The sequence below is a fragment of the Aulostomus chinensis genome, chromosome 21 (genome assembly GCF_037954235.1).
Source record: "Aulostomus chinensis isolate RoL2024-O1b breed Wild chromosome 21, RoL_Achi_v1.0, whole genome shotgun sequence".
Classification (NCBI taxonomy): Eukaryota; Metazoa; Chordata; class Actinopteri; order Syngnathiformes; family Aulostomidae; genus Aulostomus; species Aulostomus chinensis.
In genome coordinates, this window is record NC_141340.1 from 12,298,489 (window position 1) to 12,313,870 (window position 15,382).

Sequence of the window (15,382 nt, forward strand, 5' to 3'; positions counted from 1 at the left end):
GAATCACTGATTTGGCCATGGCCCATAGCAAACAGTTCAAAATGAGTAGAATTATTTTATTTTTCAGACAGTTCATTTGCATTTTGTTAGCATCTTGACAGAAGTGAAAGTGAATACAAAGAAAAATTGTCTTGGATCAAATTTATTACTTTCTGGAATAACGGTCTCCATAGCATGAGGCCAACCCTGTCTCATTCACTTGGCTGAAGGCTATTTCCATTCCTTGAGTAAATGTTGCTCTCTGCAGCTTTGTTAATTGGTTTAATGATAAATTTCCTCAGGCAAAACATTGAATATTTCATAAAAGGTACTGAAGCCGCCTGCTTTATAATTGCGCAGACTCAGAATATCTGAATATTGGTGACACAGCAAGATAAACATGTAATAGAGAAACAATTTAGAAAGCAGGAAGGGAGGCAGAAACCAATTCACAATAGTTTTGACATCTGCATGAAATCTTTTGGCATAAATTATTACTCCAACAACATATATCTATATAATATCAACAGTGCATCTATTCAGAATGTATGTAACTCATGTAACTGACCTTTCACTCTGTTTTACAGACTGTGTCCCCACATGTTGAAGAAGTAGAGCTGATCAACATACTGGACGAGCTGGTAGTTCTCCAGTGAAAATCTGAAAATTACAACATTTAGGCTTGACAATGTGACGAATTAAAACATCAAGAGCTGAAAGACTGCACTAATGTTTTCAAATGTCAAAAGTTCTAAATAAATATTTGATAAAATCATGCATTTGTTATGCTTCTGTTAAACAAATTATGCAATATGTTTTATGTGCCATCAGCCCGTATCATGCAGCAGTAACTATGGTGTGTGAGTGTGTGTTTGCTGCAAGAGATTTTTTTTCTCTTATAAAAAATTTCATGTTTATGTTCATTATCTGGGAGTTATTTTGGTCTGTATATTCTCTTGTTCCTCAAGTCTTTCAATGAATGTCACTTAAAGTGTTAAATTGTTCCTGATTCTTATCTCTGGACTTATAAGTGTGGTGGTTTTTATTTTTGGAGCTTTCATTTGCCACATGGGAAACACATTTACAGTTCCTCAAAACAGTTGTATTGATTGTCCGTGCATACCCGAACATCTTTTGATGGAGGTTGGGGAAAGGGGGTGTTGAAAGAACCCTATTATACACGTGTCAGTTGTGTAATGGCAGTGATTTTCGGTTGAAGGTCAAAATTTTCGTTATGCACAGAGGAGGAGGAGACCATAGGCGAGGGTTGGATATCGAACAATGGTATATAAGGAGCCCCTCCTCGTCTTCACCTCTTCACCTCCTCTAATTCTTCACTCTACGCCAGAGAAGTTGAGATCATAGGAAGAAGAAGCCATGAGGAACGCACTGCCCTGTCTGATCTGTGTGCTGGTTGCCTGCATCTATGTTGTGGCCGCCTGCCCAGATCTCAAACCTGGTCCAAATTTTGATGTGAAGAGGGTAAGAACATATTTTGTCTGAGCTGGAAAATGAACAGAGATAACTTGTAGCTGTGTTTTGAAGAAATCAGTCTGATGAGAAATTCTGATGTGTTTTAGTATTTGAAGACTGTATGTTTTTTTTCTCTGATTTGTAAAAACATATTAATACATCTAAATTCTTCCCACCTCTTCCAGGTGGTCGGCAAGTGGTACTTCTCTGGCTTTGCCACCAATCAGGAATGGTTTATGACAACCAAGACCTATTTGAGGAGAGGAACAATTAGAATAGCACCTACTGCAGAAGGAGATGTGGACTTCTTTGCATCCAACATGAGGTCAGTGATTAATTTTAACATATAGTCACACAGATTTATCTATATTTACCATTTCAGTCTCTTTTTTTTTCAGAATCAATGGTTACTGCTGGAGACTGAACTTCCGGATGTACAGAACTGACACTCCAGGACAATTCTTCTTCATCAGTAAAAGTGCGTCAAAAAAATCTCAGACTTTAAAATCCCCTGCCCCAACCCATATCTCCCTTTACTACAACTGGTCTTCATTCTGGTTTGTGTCCTAAAAGTTGCTCTTTGGCCTGTCTTAAAATCCTGACCTGTGTGTGTGTCTGTATTCAACAGTTTGGAAGAATGAAAATGACCTGCGAATGGTTGACTTTGACTATGATAAGTATGCTATGCTCTACGCCATCAAGACAGAGTTTGGAATAGATGAGCCTCTAATCATTCTTTGGAGTGAGTCTGCCTAGTCAACACTTCTCCCTCTGGGGAATAATTGTGTCTCACATATGTAATCAAATATGGCGGAAGATAAAACCAGCTCTTGTTTGCAGGTCGCACTAAGGTGGTCCCACTCGATATTCAGGAGAAGTTCAAACAGTTGGCCCTAGACACAGGCATTCTGGCAGAAAATACTCTTATCCTGCAAAACAATGGTATGCCTCTTCATAGTAACATAGAAATACATGTGCACACTTCCTGTGAATGTATTGTGAATGTTTCTGACCTCTGCTTCCTGGGTCTCTCATTACAGGTGAATGCCCCGATGTCAGAACGTATATCGATCTCTAATGCTGATCATGGATTTCATGTAATTCCCTCTCACGACGATGCCTGGAGCTTCAGAAAAGCAAAATGTTAAACAATAAAACTTAAGCATTGCTCTCAAATCCTTGCCACTCTCTTAAAAGCTTCAGCTTGCACATGAACAGCAGCTCAATGACAGTGGGAAAGAGGGACAGAATGAAGGAAAGAAGGAAGGAAGGAACACTGTGAAAGCTGTCAATTTACTTTTAGCACTTGCATGTGATTAAAACCTGTTCATTTCTTTTTCTGTGTTACTTTTGCTTACCTTAAATCCAATAAAAGAATAAATCAGCATCTCTCAGTTCACAATAGTTTGTTCTTCTTAAATGAAAGCTTGCATCAGAAATTCATGGTTGTTGGGGAGACAGGACCTGTGGTCGACCCTTAACAAGGTAAGTGGTGATTTCAAGCTCGACATAGGCAGAAGTCACATCAGTACTTGAGTGGTGATAAAAAAAATGCAATGTTACAGCGAGCTGCAACGCAGGAATAACAGCAAAAGGGTGCAGTACCTCAGAGGATTTAAAGTCTCAGGACTTTTCAGCAGATCAGCAACAGAAAAATTAAAAGTTTAATAAAAGGGTCTGTTTGCACACACACACACACACACACACACACACACACACGTATAAATATGCATCTATACACATATATTATAAACAAACACTTATATATATATATATATGTTTATCTTGCTTATCCTGTTAAGGGTCACCGGGGGAGGCTAGAGCCTATTCCAGCTGCCTTTGGGTAAGAGACTGGGTTCACCAGTCCATCACAGGGCCAGCACATATCGACAGACAACCATTCACACTCACAGTCACACCTACAGTCAATTTAGAGTATCAATCAGCCTCGTCCCCTCTTGATGTCTTTGGACTGTGGGAGGAAGCTGGAGTACCAGAGAGAACCCACACAGGAACAGGGAGAACATGCAGACTCACACAGAAAGATCCCGTGCTCAAGCCGGGGCTCAAACCCACAAACTTCTTGCTCTGAGGTGACAGTGCTGACCACTGCCCATTTCCTTTGACTAGAAGTATTGTATAAATCAAATTTACTTACTGTCTTATTTAAACAGAAGGCGGCTGCGTCTCCTCCTTCCCTTGGTGAATCAGAGACGTGGGTCAGGAGAGGTGTAGGAAAACATGAAAAGGTGTCTATGCATAGTATCATGCATGTATACACTATTACTGCAGCAGTTATCAAGGTCAGAGAAATGATTGAGGTCATTTGCATTCATCATATAACATGTGGATTAATCGTTTTTTTGCAACAAGTCAAGAAAATAAATGCAGAAAAGTCATGCAACTGTTATTTTTCCGTTAGAAAAATTGTTTATGACATTTTAAGATGTTTTTTACTGTGAGGCTCTCACAATGAAATTTGCAGTACTGAAATGTAACGTGTGTGTGTGTGTGTGTGTGTTCTTGTATTACATAAACTTCAAATGTATGTCCGATTTCAACAGGGCTATCAGGGTCTGTATGTCCCGTAGTTCCAAGAAGTCTTTGAAGGAGGCATTTAAAGTGTTGAAGTGTTCCCGATTCTTATCTCTAATCCTGCAAGTGTGGTGGGTTTTTATTTTTGGAGCTTTCATTTGCCACATGGGAAACACAGTTACACTTCCACAAAACAGTTGTATTGATTGTCCATGCATGCCCAAACTTCTTTTGATGGAGGTTGGGGGAAAGGGGGTGTTGAAAGAACCCTATTGTACACATAGGCCAGTTGTGTAATTTTGGTTTAAGGTCAAAATATTTGTTATGCACAGAGGAGGAGGAGGAGGAGACCACAGGGGAGGGTTGGATATCGAATGGCGGGATATAAGGAGACTCTACTTGGCTTCACCTCTTCATGACTCCTGACTCTTCACTCTACGCCAGAGAAGCAGACGGAACAGAGAGAAGAAGCCATGAGGAACGCACTGCCCTCTCTGATCTGTGTGCTGCTGGCCTACATCTATGTGGTGGCTGCCTCCACCCTTGTTGGCCCTTCTCCAAATTTTGATGTACAGAAGGTAAGGTGATAATTTATCGGAAACTAGAAAGAAAGGAATTATTTGTAACCTTTTTTTTGAGTAAGCTGTCAAACAAGAAATTCTGATCTGTGTTTCAGTATTTGGACTGGAGCTTTCATTTTTTTCTTTGACAGTAAGAGGAATATTCATCAATCTTTACTTTTACCTACAATCTCCAGATAGCAGGCAAATGGTACCTCGCTGCCTTTGCCACCAATATGGAGGTTTTTTTGACCACTAAGACCGATTTGAGGGGCAGTACAATGAGGGCAGCAGCATCTACTGAGGGAGACATCGACCTCTTTAGTTCCAAAAGGAAGTGAGTGATTAATTAGGTCCTGAGCCTGAAGGTACTTCAGGCGAAGACCCTATTATGTTTGCTCGTTTGAAACTATACTTCAAATCAGAAGACCCAGATTAATTTATGAGTATTCACCTGTGTCTTTCTTTTCTTTTTTTCTATCTTTCTTTTTTATCTTTAGTGCTACTGGTTTCTGTGAGATGAATCACTACCGGTTGCACAGAACTGAAGCTCCGGGACGTTTCTTCTTTGTAGCTGGAAGTAAGTAGAAACAACTCAGAATTTAAAATCCCTTTGCTGGTTTGTTTCCCTAAAATTTGGCTCGTCATACCTACAGTAGATTCAACATCCTAACGTGTGTGTCTCTGTTTGTCATCACCAGTTTTTGATGGTGAAAATGACCTGCGAATTTTTGACGTTGTGTACGATAAGTATGCTATGGTCTACGCCACTAAGTCAGCTTCTGGAGCAGGAGAGCCCCTCATTGTTCTTTTCAGTGAGTCTGCCTATCTAACTCTACAACACCCCTCCAGAGAGCCAATGTGTGTTGCAAGTGGACAAAAATGTAGCAGAGGGTAAAACCAGCTATTCTGTGCAGGTCGCACTCATGATGTCCATCCCGACCTGCAGGAGATGTTCAGAAACTTGTCCCTAGAGACGGGCATTCTTCCTGAAAATATCGTTTTCATGGAGGACAACGGTATTCTTTTAATGAACAGAGAAAAATACATGCACACTACTAGTGGATGCATTGGTACTGTTTCTGACTTCTGCTTACTGGGTTTCTCATTACAGATGAATGTCCTGATATGGAAAAATACCTTCATATCTGATTCTGTTCCTGACTGTCATCCCCCAAGATCATCACTCCCACTCAGGGCAACGTCTGGGACATCACAAACATGACATGTGACACAATAAGACTTTTACGTAATCCCTGCTAACCTCTTCAGCTTATGCATGAACTAAAGCTTAGTCAAGGAAGGAGCATATTGCACTGCTCATTTCTGTTTTATTCTGTGTTTTGCTTTTGTCTGTTCCAATAAAATAAAGAATAAATCAGCAGTTAACATGTTTCTTTTTAACTGAAATTTTGCATCAGAAATTCTAGGTTGTTGGGGAGACAGGTACTCAGACTCATGGTGTGGCCACATAGAAGTTTACATTTTTGATCCAATGCCCTTGGATTCTCTTTTATTTATATATATGAAAAAAATAACATAAAAGATTAAAAACATGGCTCAATGTTTCTCTTTATGCATATGCATACATGATTTGAAATGCACATATCAGGTATCCTCTCAACATGCATATCTCACATTTCTTTCCTCCATGAAGTTATGAGTTCGATCAGAAACGCTTTTTCCTCCTCAACACCAGAAGTTACCAAACACAAATGCAGCCTTCATCAATTTTTGCACAGCAAGGAAGTATAATCCTAATTTTCTCCGGTTTTATCTAGTCTGGTTGCATGCAGCTGCCTGAGTGAGCTTTTTTTTTTTTGAAAGGCAGATGTTGGTACCTGCTAGGTGTTTCCGCCTCACGCACCTCCACCGGTGCCTACTGTATATTACCAGCTGCAGGGTTGTCAGCTGGAAGCCATCCCTTACTGATGAAAGTTTGCATAAAACAGAAAGGAAATGCAAATTAGGTGTGTTTCCATCAATTGGTTGGAGCAGATTAAACTACACTAGTTATAGAAGAAGATAGCAGTATAGGCAATATACCCTAACCTGCATTAAAATGGAGAAGTAGGGGCTTAGAGTCAAACCATAATCAAAAGAAGTAGTGACCCGGGCAATATACACATTAAGCAATTTCATCAATATCAGCAAGTCATGGATGAAACCGAGAAATATTTTGGTCTCATCAGTCTACATGTTGCCATGTTGTCACATTATGGAGAAACCAGAAAGACGCAATGCCAGTTCAGTTTTTGCTACGTCAGAGCTTAATTGGCATGTGTTCCTATCTTACGATCTGTGTTTTAACTCTCTTCCATATCAGTCAAAAACAACCTCAAGCAAGTACAAAACCTTTTAAACTGGATAATTTGTCAATTTTCTTAAATATAATACTTGGAAATGTGCATAAAATAAGGTGATGGAAACCAGATATCACCACTGAGTAGTGGTTCATGTGCAAGCTGCAGAGAGAAAGACTGTAAAAGATTGGAATTAAATGCTTCAGCTTTGTTGTGTCAAATGAATTTGAATGAATGAATGAATGAATTTTTACACTCCAGAAATAACACTGTTAATGATGCTCCGCTGAGATTAAAGCCATCAACATGTACTCCACTTCCATAGTCAGTGATTTGAATCAGGAACATTTCCTTTAAATCAGAATCAGAATCAGGACACTTTATTCATCCCCAAGGGAAATTCTGTTCATAACAGTGCTCCACTTGAAAACAACAAACAGGGAATGAAGAGAGAACAAGGCTATGCATAAAGTGCACATAATGACAGAAAAGACTATAAACAAAGTGCAAAAGAGCAGTGTGCACAATAAGTGGATTGTACAATAAGTGGGTCATTTACATGAATTAACCCAAAGACAGTGGAGTGAGTGTGGATGGTCGATTGTGCATTTACAGAGATGTATTGTACAGTTTTTTTGCCAAATGGGAGAAAGGACCTTCTGTGGTGCTCAGTTTTTGAGGTGGGTGGTCTGAGTCTGTTGGTCCGTGTACTCCTGTGTTGGACCAGGAGCTGATGGAGGGCATGGGTGATGTTGTCCAGGATGCTCCATAGTTTCAGAAGCATCCTTTTCTCCATCACTGTCTCCAAGGAGTCCAATTTTACCCCCACCACATCACCAGGTTTGCGGATGAGTCTATTGAGTCTGTTTGCATCTGAAGCCCTCAGTCTGCTGCCCCAGCACACCACAGCAAACACAATCGCACTAGAAACCACAGACTCATAGAACATCTGCAGATGTTGAAGGACCTGAGCCTCCTCAGGAAGTAGTGGCAGCTCTGTCCTTTCTTATAAAGGGCTTCAGTGTTCCGAGCCCAGTCCAGTTTATTGTCTATGTGGACTCTCAGATATTTATATGGTAAATGGTAAATGGACTCAATTTTATATAGCGCTTTTCTACCTTAGCGGCACTCAAAGCGCTTTACAGTGTCATCTCATTCACACACACACTCACACACTGATGGTGGAGGCTGCCATGCAAGGCGCCAACCTACTCATCAGGAGCAATTATGGGTTCAGTATCTTGCTCAAGGACACTTCGACATGGTCACTGGGGTCGAGGATCAAACCAGCGACCCTTCGGTTGCTAGACGGCCACTCTACCCCTGAGCCATGCTGCCCTATTTATAGTCATCCACTGTGTCCATGCAGATGGTTCAGCTCACACCATGAGACAAAGTCCTCTACCAAAGCCCCGTTCTCAGTCTCCTCACCCCTGCTGATACATCCAACTATGGCCGAGTCATCAGAGAACTTCTGAAGGTGGCAGGACTCTGATCAATAGCTAAAGTCCGTGGTGTAAAGGGTGAAGAGGAAGGGAGAGAGAACTGTTCTCTGAAGTGCCCCAGTGTTTTTGACCATTCTGTCTGACACACAGCCCTGCAGGCTCACATACTATGATCTGCCAGTCAGGTAGTCAAAAATCCAGGACACAAGAGGGGCTTCAACCTGCATCTCCGTCATCTTCTCACCCAGCAGAGCCGCCTGATGGTGTCAAAGGCACATCAAAAACATGATCCCCACAGAGCTGGCTGGCTGGTCCAGGTGAGTGCAGACTCAGTTCAGCAAGTAGATGATGGCATCATCTACTCCCAGGTGGGGCTGGTAGGCGAACTGGAGGGGGTCCAGGGATGCGGTGACCATGTGCTGGAGCTGATCCAGAATCAGGCGCTCAAGGGTCTTCATAACATGGGATGTCAGAGCCACTGGTCTGTAGTCCTTATCGCTCGTGGGCTGGGGCGTCTTCAGGACCAGAACCAGGCATGATGTCGTCCACATCACAGGGACCCTCTGGAGGCTGAGACTCAGGGTGAAGAGTCAATGTAAAACTTCACACAGCTGGGGTACACAGACTTTGAGCACCCTAGGCCTGACACAGTCAGGGCATGCTGCCTTGCCTGAGTGGAGGAGTCTCTGCTGATTCCTGACCTGGTCATCTGTAACGGACAATGGTGCCCTGGTGGGGAGGGGGGAGAGGTGGGGTCTATAGGCTGAGGTGTGAGGTGTGGGGTGGGTGGATGGGCAAAGGAGTGAGGTGGAGTTGTGAGATCCTCACAGGATGATGAGTGGGGACAAGGAGAGGGATTGTCAGGAGATCAAAAGACGCTGGTTGGGGACAGACACGAGCAGGGACTGATGGGGGTTGAACCGGTGCTGCTGTGTCGAATCTAATGAAAAACAGATTCAGCCCGTTGGCCCTGTCCATGCTGCCCTTAACATCCCTGCTGCCTTTAAGTCTGTAGCCTGTGATGGTGTCCATGCCACTCCAGACTTCTAACACATTATTTGTCTGGAGTTTGGACTCCAGCTTCCTCCTGTAGTTCTCCTTGGGCTCCCTAATTTTTAACTTCAGGTCCCCCTGAATGATCCTCAACTCCTCCCTGTTGCCATCTCTGAATGCCCTCTTCTTATCATTCTGTATGATGCCTCCTTAATGTTAGCACACAGCATGTCCAAAGTCTTCCCCTCTCTGGTTAGACAGTCCACATACTGACTGAATGCTGTCAGGGTTTTGTCCATGTTGACATGGTTAAAATCCACTGAGATGGTGATGAGAGCACTGGGGTGAGACATCTGTAGTTCTCTGACTGCTCCATGGATGACATCACACTATAGTCGGGTTGGCGGATGGGGGGATGTAAACCATTCTAATGATGGCGTGTGAGATCTCCCGGGGCATGTAATAAATGGGCGCAGTCCAACGGCTAACAGTTCAAGGTCTGGGCCACATATTCGTTTTATGACCGTGATAGTACTGGGATGACACCACTTGTTGTTAATGAGAACAGCAAGGCCACCCCCTGTCCGCTTGCTGCTAGCAGTGAAGTCCCGGTCAGCCTACAGTCTCGAGCCCACCCAGAGAGACGTTGTTGTCTGGAACATCGTGGTGAAGCCCTGTCTCCGTAAAGCACATGACACTGCACTCAAGATACTCCTGATGACTCCTGGCTAGCGCTGTTAGCTCGTCCATCTTGTTCCCCAGTGACCTCACGTTTCCCATGATGAAAGAGGGGAGACAGTTGATATCTCCTCCTCTCTAGAAGCTTCTATCGGTACCGTTTTCTCCGTTGGTTAGTTCCTTCTCGGCATGAGTGGCCGACATGAGCAAGATCAGCATGAAGTTGCTGGACAACAGAGAAGCTGCCGAACAAAAGTGTCAAAAAATTATGTAAAACACAACCAAAACTCGCTCTACCAGCATCTTTAGAGAGGGCTCATAACTACAAAGTTAAATCAAGGAAAGAAAGGATGAAAAAAAAGGAAATGTACCTAAAAACAAAAGTTGACAGAGCAGTGGTTACAGGCTGCTATGCACCTCGGCACATGCGCACTTTAAAAGGGCTTCTAACGACATGGATGGACCAAAACAACTTCACTTCAAAGAGGACATAACTTTTATATTTAATAAAAAGCAAATGTTTCTGTAAATGAACAGTGACGGAAGAGATAAACAATTTCCATTGCTCAGTAAATATGGAAATACCAAGATAAAAAAATGGTACTCTGATCACAGTATGTCTCCATTCAAATTTATAAAAGTCTTTAGTGTAACAGGTATGGTGTGAACCCGATCACAGCAAGAAAGCAGAAATTAAGCAAATTCTGGCTATGTACATGCACATTGGATTAGTACAGATGTTCAGTGTACCAGCCTACTGGGAGATGGAGACAAAGTACTCACAAGTGAGGGTTCAAGATGTGGGGATGTGCAGGACAAGGTGGCTTTCTTTATGATGTTTGCCAAAAGGAAGAAAGTCCAGACCAAGCGATATCTGATGTTGATGCTACTTGACAACAACATCATTGTGAGCTGGTATGGCAACAAAGCTATGAACCTGCTTCTTCTTTTGTCGGCATCAAACTGCTGGGCAATGTGAAGTGTTGGGATTGAAAACCCAAAACCAATATAATGGTTCCCAGACCGACCATTGTTGAAACACACAACATGAGAGGAGTTGACCTTCTTGATAGGCTATCTGAACTTTACAAGTTCTGCCTCAGATCCCAAAGGTGGTACGTGTACATTTGGTGGCACACTGTCACAGTGGCAGTCATCAACACGTGGAACCTCTCCAGAAGAAAACTTAAAAAACTGAAGCCCAGGCAAAAACCCATGCCCCTGCAAAGCTAATGTTGGCACTGCACTTCCAAGAGCAAAATCAAGAGTGTCAGACCACTATCCTCTCAAGAAGCAGACCCCCCCCCCCCCATTAAAAGAACAACCTCTTCTGTAACCCCTGATGTGAGAAAGGATTGCATTGATCATTTCCCAACGCAAAAGAGATGCAAGCACTGCAAAGGCAATCACTTGTCCAGTGTCTACTGTGAGAAATGTAAGGTCCATCTGTGCCTGAACAAGGAGAGAAACTGTTTTCAGGTCTACCGCTACACTAAATGAACCAAATAACTGAAACGTTTCTCCTCAACCATGCTGGTTCCATTGGTGGGTTTTTCACTGCTGTGTGATGAAAAAGATTTTCTCTATGTTTACTTTTTTATGTTTCTAAGTTTAATGGGTTACATTGCCATCATCTGTTATCATGTCAGTTGTATATGTTTTAGTTGGTTCAAAAAAGAAAAAAAATGAGCAAGATATGCACACAGTCCTGATGTATAATAAGTGACACCAATTAAAATTCATTTATGCAATTTTTTTTTTATTTGTCAGCAGACGCAATAAAGACTCCATTTTCAAAGAATTTGAATTTTCTGGCAATTACTTCATGGTTGAGGCTTTACAGGGTTATATAAAATTCAGATTTCTGTCCTCTTTCAATAGGGTTATTTGTGTCTATCCATCCTGTTGTTCCAAGAAGTATTTAGAGAAATGTTTTTAAGAGGAAAGGGGTCCTGATTCTTATCACTCATATGTGTTCTTCCTGGCTTTCATCACATTATCCCCTCTCATGATGTGTTTTCCTGTGTTTATGGCTGAAGTTAGCAAACAGCTAATCAAAAAAGAAACAAAACACTAAACTCAACTAAAAATCTAAACGTTTGTGAAAAAATCTTATTGTATCTTATTAAATCTTATTTGTGTCAATTTACAGAATGACAGAATTTGATGCCAACTTGCAAGGAAAATGGTGAGAGTCATGTCTACACATTTATTCTAGGCTCTCACGTATTTTGATGTGAGTCAGTTTCACATCTCTGTTTCCTCCTCACTCTCACAGTTTGGCCCACTGGGTGTTGAAGTCAAAACACCAGCAACAATGGTACTTCTGCTGCGTGCTCTAGAAGATGACATCCTAGAGAATTTACGCATTTGCAGAAAAAGGTGCTGGAGGATAATTGGGAATAAATGTGTTTGTAGCACTGCACATTCGGTTGTCCTTTCACCCTTCTCTTCCATTCTTCAGTTATATTGCAGATTGCAGCCTTGAGATCGAATACTTCACTCAAAACAGGTGTAATCAACCCCCCCTTAGGAGATGACCATTGCAGCCTTTCTATCAGCTCATCACTCACAACAACAAATAACACAATGCCTTTATGGCCCTGGGTACCATGGCCAAAAACAGTGTCAAACAGAAGATTTTGCAGTTTACTGTATGATCATATTAAATGAACTGTCAACTGAATTAACTTGGTTTCTGTTTGTACTGCAAGGTGATGTCAAGAGTGTCCTGAAACAAGTAGATGTCATTCCATCATTAACAAACTGTCACTTGAATGTTGGTTTTCTCATTATAATCCGCATACATGTATTCTATAATATGTGTTTACTGCATCCACAGTCTTCTGCTTATTCCTGTTAAGGGTCGGGGGGGGGGCTGGAGCCTATCCCATCGGCTTTCGGGCGAGAGGCGGGGTTCACCCTGGACAGGTCATCAGTCCATCGCAGGGCCATCACATATAGACAGACAACCATTCACACTCACAGCCACACCTACGGTCAATTTATCCAATTAGCCTCGTCCACTCTTGATATCTCTGGACTGTGGGAGAAAGCCACAGTACCCGGTGAAAACCCATGCAGGCACAGGGAGAACATGCAAACTCCACACAGAAAGCCCGAGCCTGGACTTGAACACGGAACCTTCTTGCTGTGAGGCGACAGCGCAAACCAATGCACCACCATGCCGCCAACATTCATACAGAAGGTTAAAAGTCAAAATTTTTATAAAGCTGTCAAAAACTCTGCATTTAGTTGTGACACACATACCCACAGGTTTGGACTAGCGAAAGTGGATGAATCATTTGGGTTTCTTTGAGGTGTCTTGAACCTGCATTCTATGGAATCAGCACCAGGGGACTCAAACTCCTCACTTAACTCAAGTCCCCTATGGTGGCATAAATACAACCTGTTGGTCATCATTTTAATGATGGACCTATTAAGGGTAAAAAACACAATAAAGCACTTAAAGCTGAACTGGAATCTGAAGTAAAGACCAGAGAGGTTCCCGCCCTTAGCTTTAAACGACTCAACAAATACTAATAATCCTTTTTGTAGTCCACTCAACGTCTGCCCTCCTCTTCCCTTGTTTCTGTTTTCTTACAGAGTTTCAGTGACCTTCATGCTGCAGCTTTGCAGGTAGTTGCCAGCAATACACACAAGTTTGACATTGTTCAGATGAAGGTTGTTGGGAAAACCAAGTCATGGAAAGAAAATTAAAAAAATGTCTTGCTTGGCAGCATAATTTTGCAGATTTATGATTCTCATTGAAATACATTGTCTCTGTTCTCCCATTCTCCAGCTGCCTTCCACACATCACTTGTAATGTTCTTGAAATGCATTAAGTTTTGTGTTGTGTGTTGTGTTGTCTTCCAGCGCAGTATTTGAGGCTGAAGGCCACACGTACCTTGTCCAGCAGCTCCAAGACAGCTGTCCCTGGACAGTGGCCAATGCTGCAGCCACACTTGGCAAAATGGCAGGACAGGAAGTCATCCAATGCAACATCTTACAGCTTGGAGTCATACAGGCGCTGGTGGAGCCCTTAAAGTCCACAGACACACAGGTCCTGATCAGCACTACACAGTGCTTGGCTGAGCTGGCATGTGATGCTGATGCAAGGACAGAGGTTGGTGCATGAGAGTCTAACAACCTACTTCTACTCTCTTTGGAAAGTATATTTCCAAACAAACTGCTAAATAATACATGACATTTTTCTTTTTCCCAAATTAGCTACAAAGAGCTGCAGGTCTTCATCTACTGGACAATTTGTTACGTACTGACAACAAGGAGGTATAGAAGAATGCATGCTTGGCAGTCAGTGTGTGTGCTCAGGATGAGCTAACTGCTGTGGAGATGTGCAACTTTAGGTAAGACACTGAGATGAGGAACAACTTTAACACTATATTCATCGGCTCATGACATTTGGCAGAGTTAGTGCTTTGTTGGATTTGTCAAAGTAGAATTAAGTCAAAGCAGCGTAATGTCTCAGGGAGCCAGTAGATGGCAGTGTAGCCCTCAATTTTTCTTCTCTTGTCTGTCCTTTTACTTCTTGTTTTGAGGCCTCACAGGGTAAAGAAAGAGCCTTTGTGACTTCTGAACATTCTCTTGCAACCAAAAGCATAAAAAATTCAAAATTAAGTGGAACATATCCATGAAGATACACTATTCGGAAATCTCTGCAACCACTTTCCAAGATTTCAGCAGACAGTAGTCCTGTCTCAGAGCACAGGATGATGTCAAAATTTCATGCTAAAGAGTGATGATACAAAGTCAATAAATTAGGTTGAAATAAGCGTGAAATTACCATTACAATCAATGAAGTTTGTCTTTTAGTCCCAGATGAACTTTTTCCTGTACTTGAAGAAATAACCTTGAAGGTATTCCTGAGATATTGCGTAACTATGGTACACATCATGTACAAGTGAAGCCACAGTGACCTTTGACCACCAGTGTCTTTTCAGTTCATACTTGGGGGTCATTCTTTCTGATAAATTTATTCTCACAGGGCACTTATCTACAAGGTACCAACAACATAATTAGCGACATCTCAGAATTTTGTTTTTTTGTATATTTCCTGCCATGTTTTCCTTTTTTGGATACTGCTGGCTTTTCACTTCATATCTTATTCTGAAATATTCATACCCAGACTCATATGCTCACTTCCCTTTCCTTCCTCAGTGTCTGGCTGATTACACTAGGATGAGCTGTACTCTTGTCAGAGGTGAGTACAACCGGGCCTGGAATGAAGTACTCCTGAAGGAAAACTCCAGCAGACAGTCCTGCAGCTTCATTGTAGACCTCATGCATCAGCCGGGGCGACTACTGGAGGCCAATACTCCTGCTGCTTTCCAGTACCAATATATAAAGAACAATGTAGGATTGAACTAGTGTGTAACACTCAAACCAGACATTTTAC

The 15,382-nt window shown here is 42.1% G+C and overlaps 2 protein-coding genes and 1 long non-coding RNA gene across 3 annotated transcripts; 2 read left to right on the plus strand and 1 right to left on the minus strand.

Annotated features, from left to right (window-relative positions):
- Nucleotides 1-281: 281 nt before the first annotated feature.
- On the minus strand, nucleotides 282-2,617 carry LOC147241741 (uncharacterized). The gene is made up of 3 exons (XR_015110924.1): nucleotides 2,466-2,617; nucleotides 1,629-1,702; nucleotides 282-639 (listed from the first exon to the last, which is right to left on the minus strand). It is a non-coding gene; the product is annotated as an uncharacterized LOC147241741 (long non-coding RNA).
- Nucleotides 1,314-2,844, plus strand: LOC147241742 (lipocalin-like). Its single transcript, XM_086191547.1, has 6 exons — nucleotides 1,314-1,461; nucleotides 1,638-1,777; nucleotides 1,851-1,930; nucleotides 2,081-2,194; nucleotides 2,293-2,394; nucleotides 2,493-2,844. Exons 1-6 carry the CDS (start codon nucleotides 1,357-1,359, stop codon nucleotides 2,528-2,530), a joined length of 579 nt encoding a protein of 192 aa, XP_086047673.1. The 5' UTR covers nucleotides 1,314-1,356; the 3' UTR covers nucleotides 2,531-2,844.
- A 1,541-nt stretch (nucleotides 2,845-4,385) lies between these two features.
- On the plus strand, nucleotides 4,386-5,925 carry LOC147241743 (lipocalin-like). Its single transcript, XM_086191594.1, has 6 exons — nucleotides 4,386-4,565; nucleotides 4,745-4,884; nucleotides 5,048-5,127; nucleotides 5,249-5,362; nucleotides 5,465-5,566; nucleotides 5,662-5,925. The coding sequence occupies exons 1-6, from the start codon at nucleotides 4,461-4,463 to the stop codon at nucleotides 5,697-5,699; spliced, it is 579 nt and encodes a 192-aa protein (XP_086047720.1). The 5' UTR covers nucleotides 4,386-4,460; the 3' UTR covers nucleotides 5,700-5,925.
- Nucleotides 5,926-15,382: the final 9,457 nt, after the last annotated feature.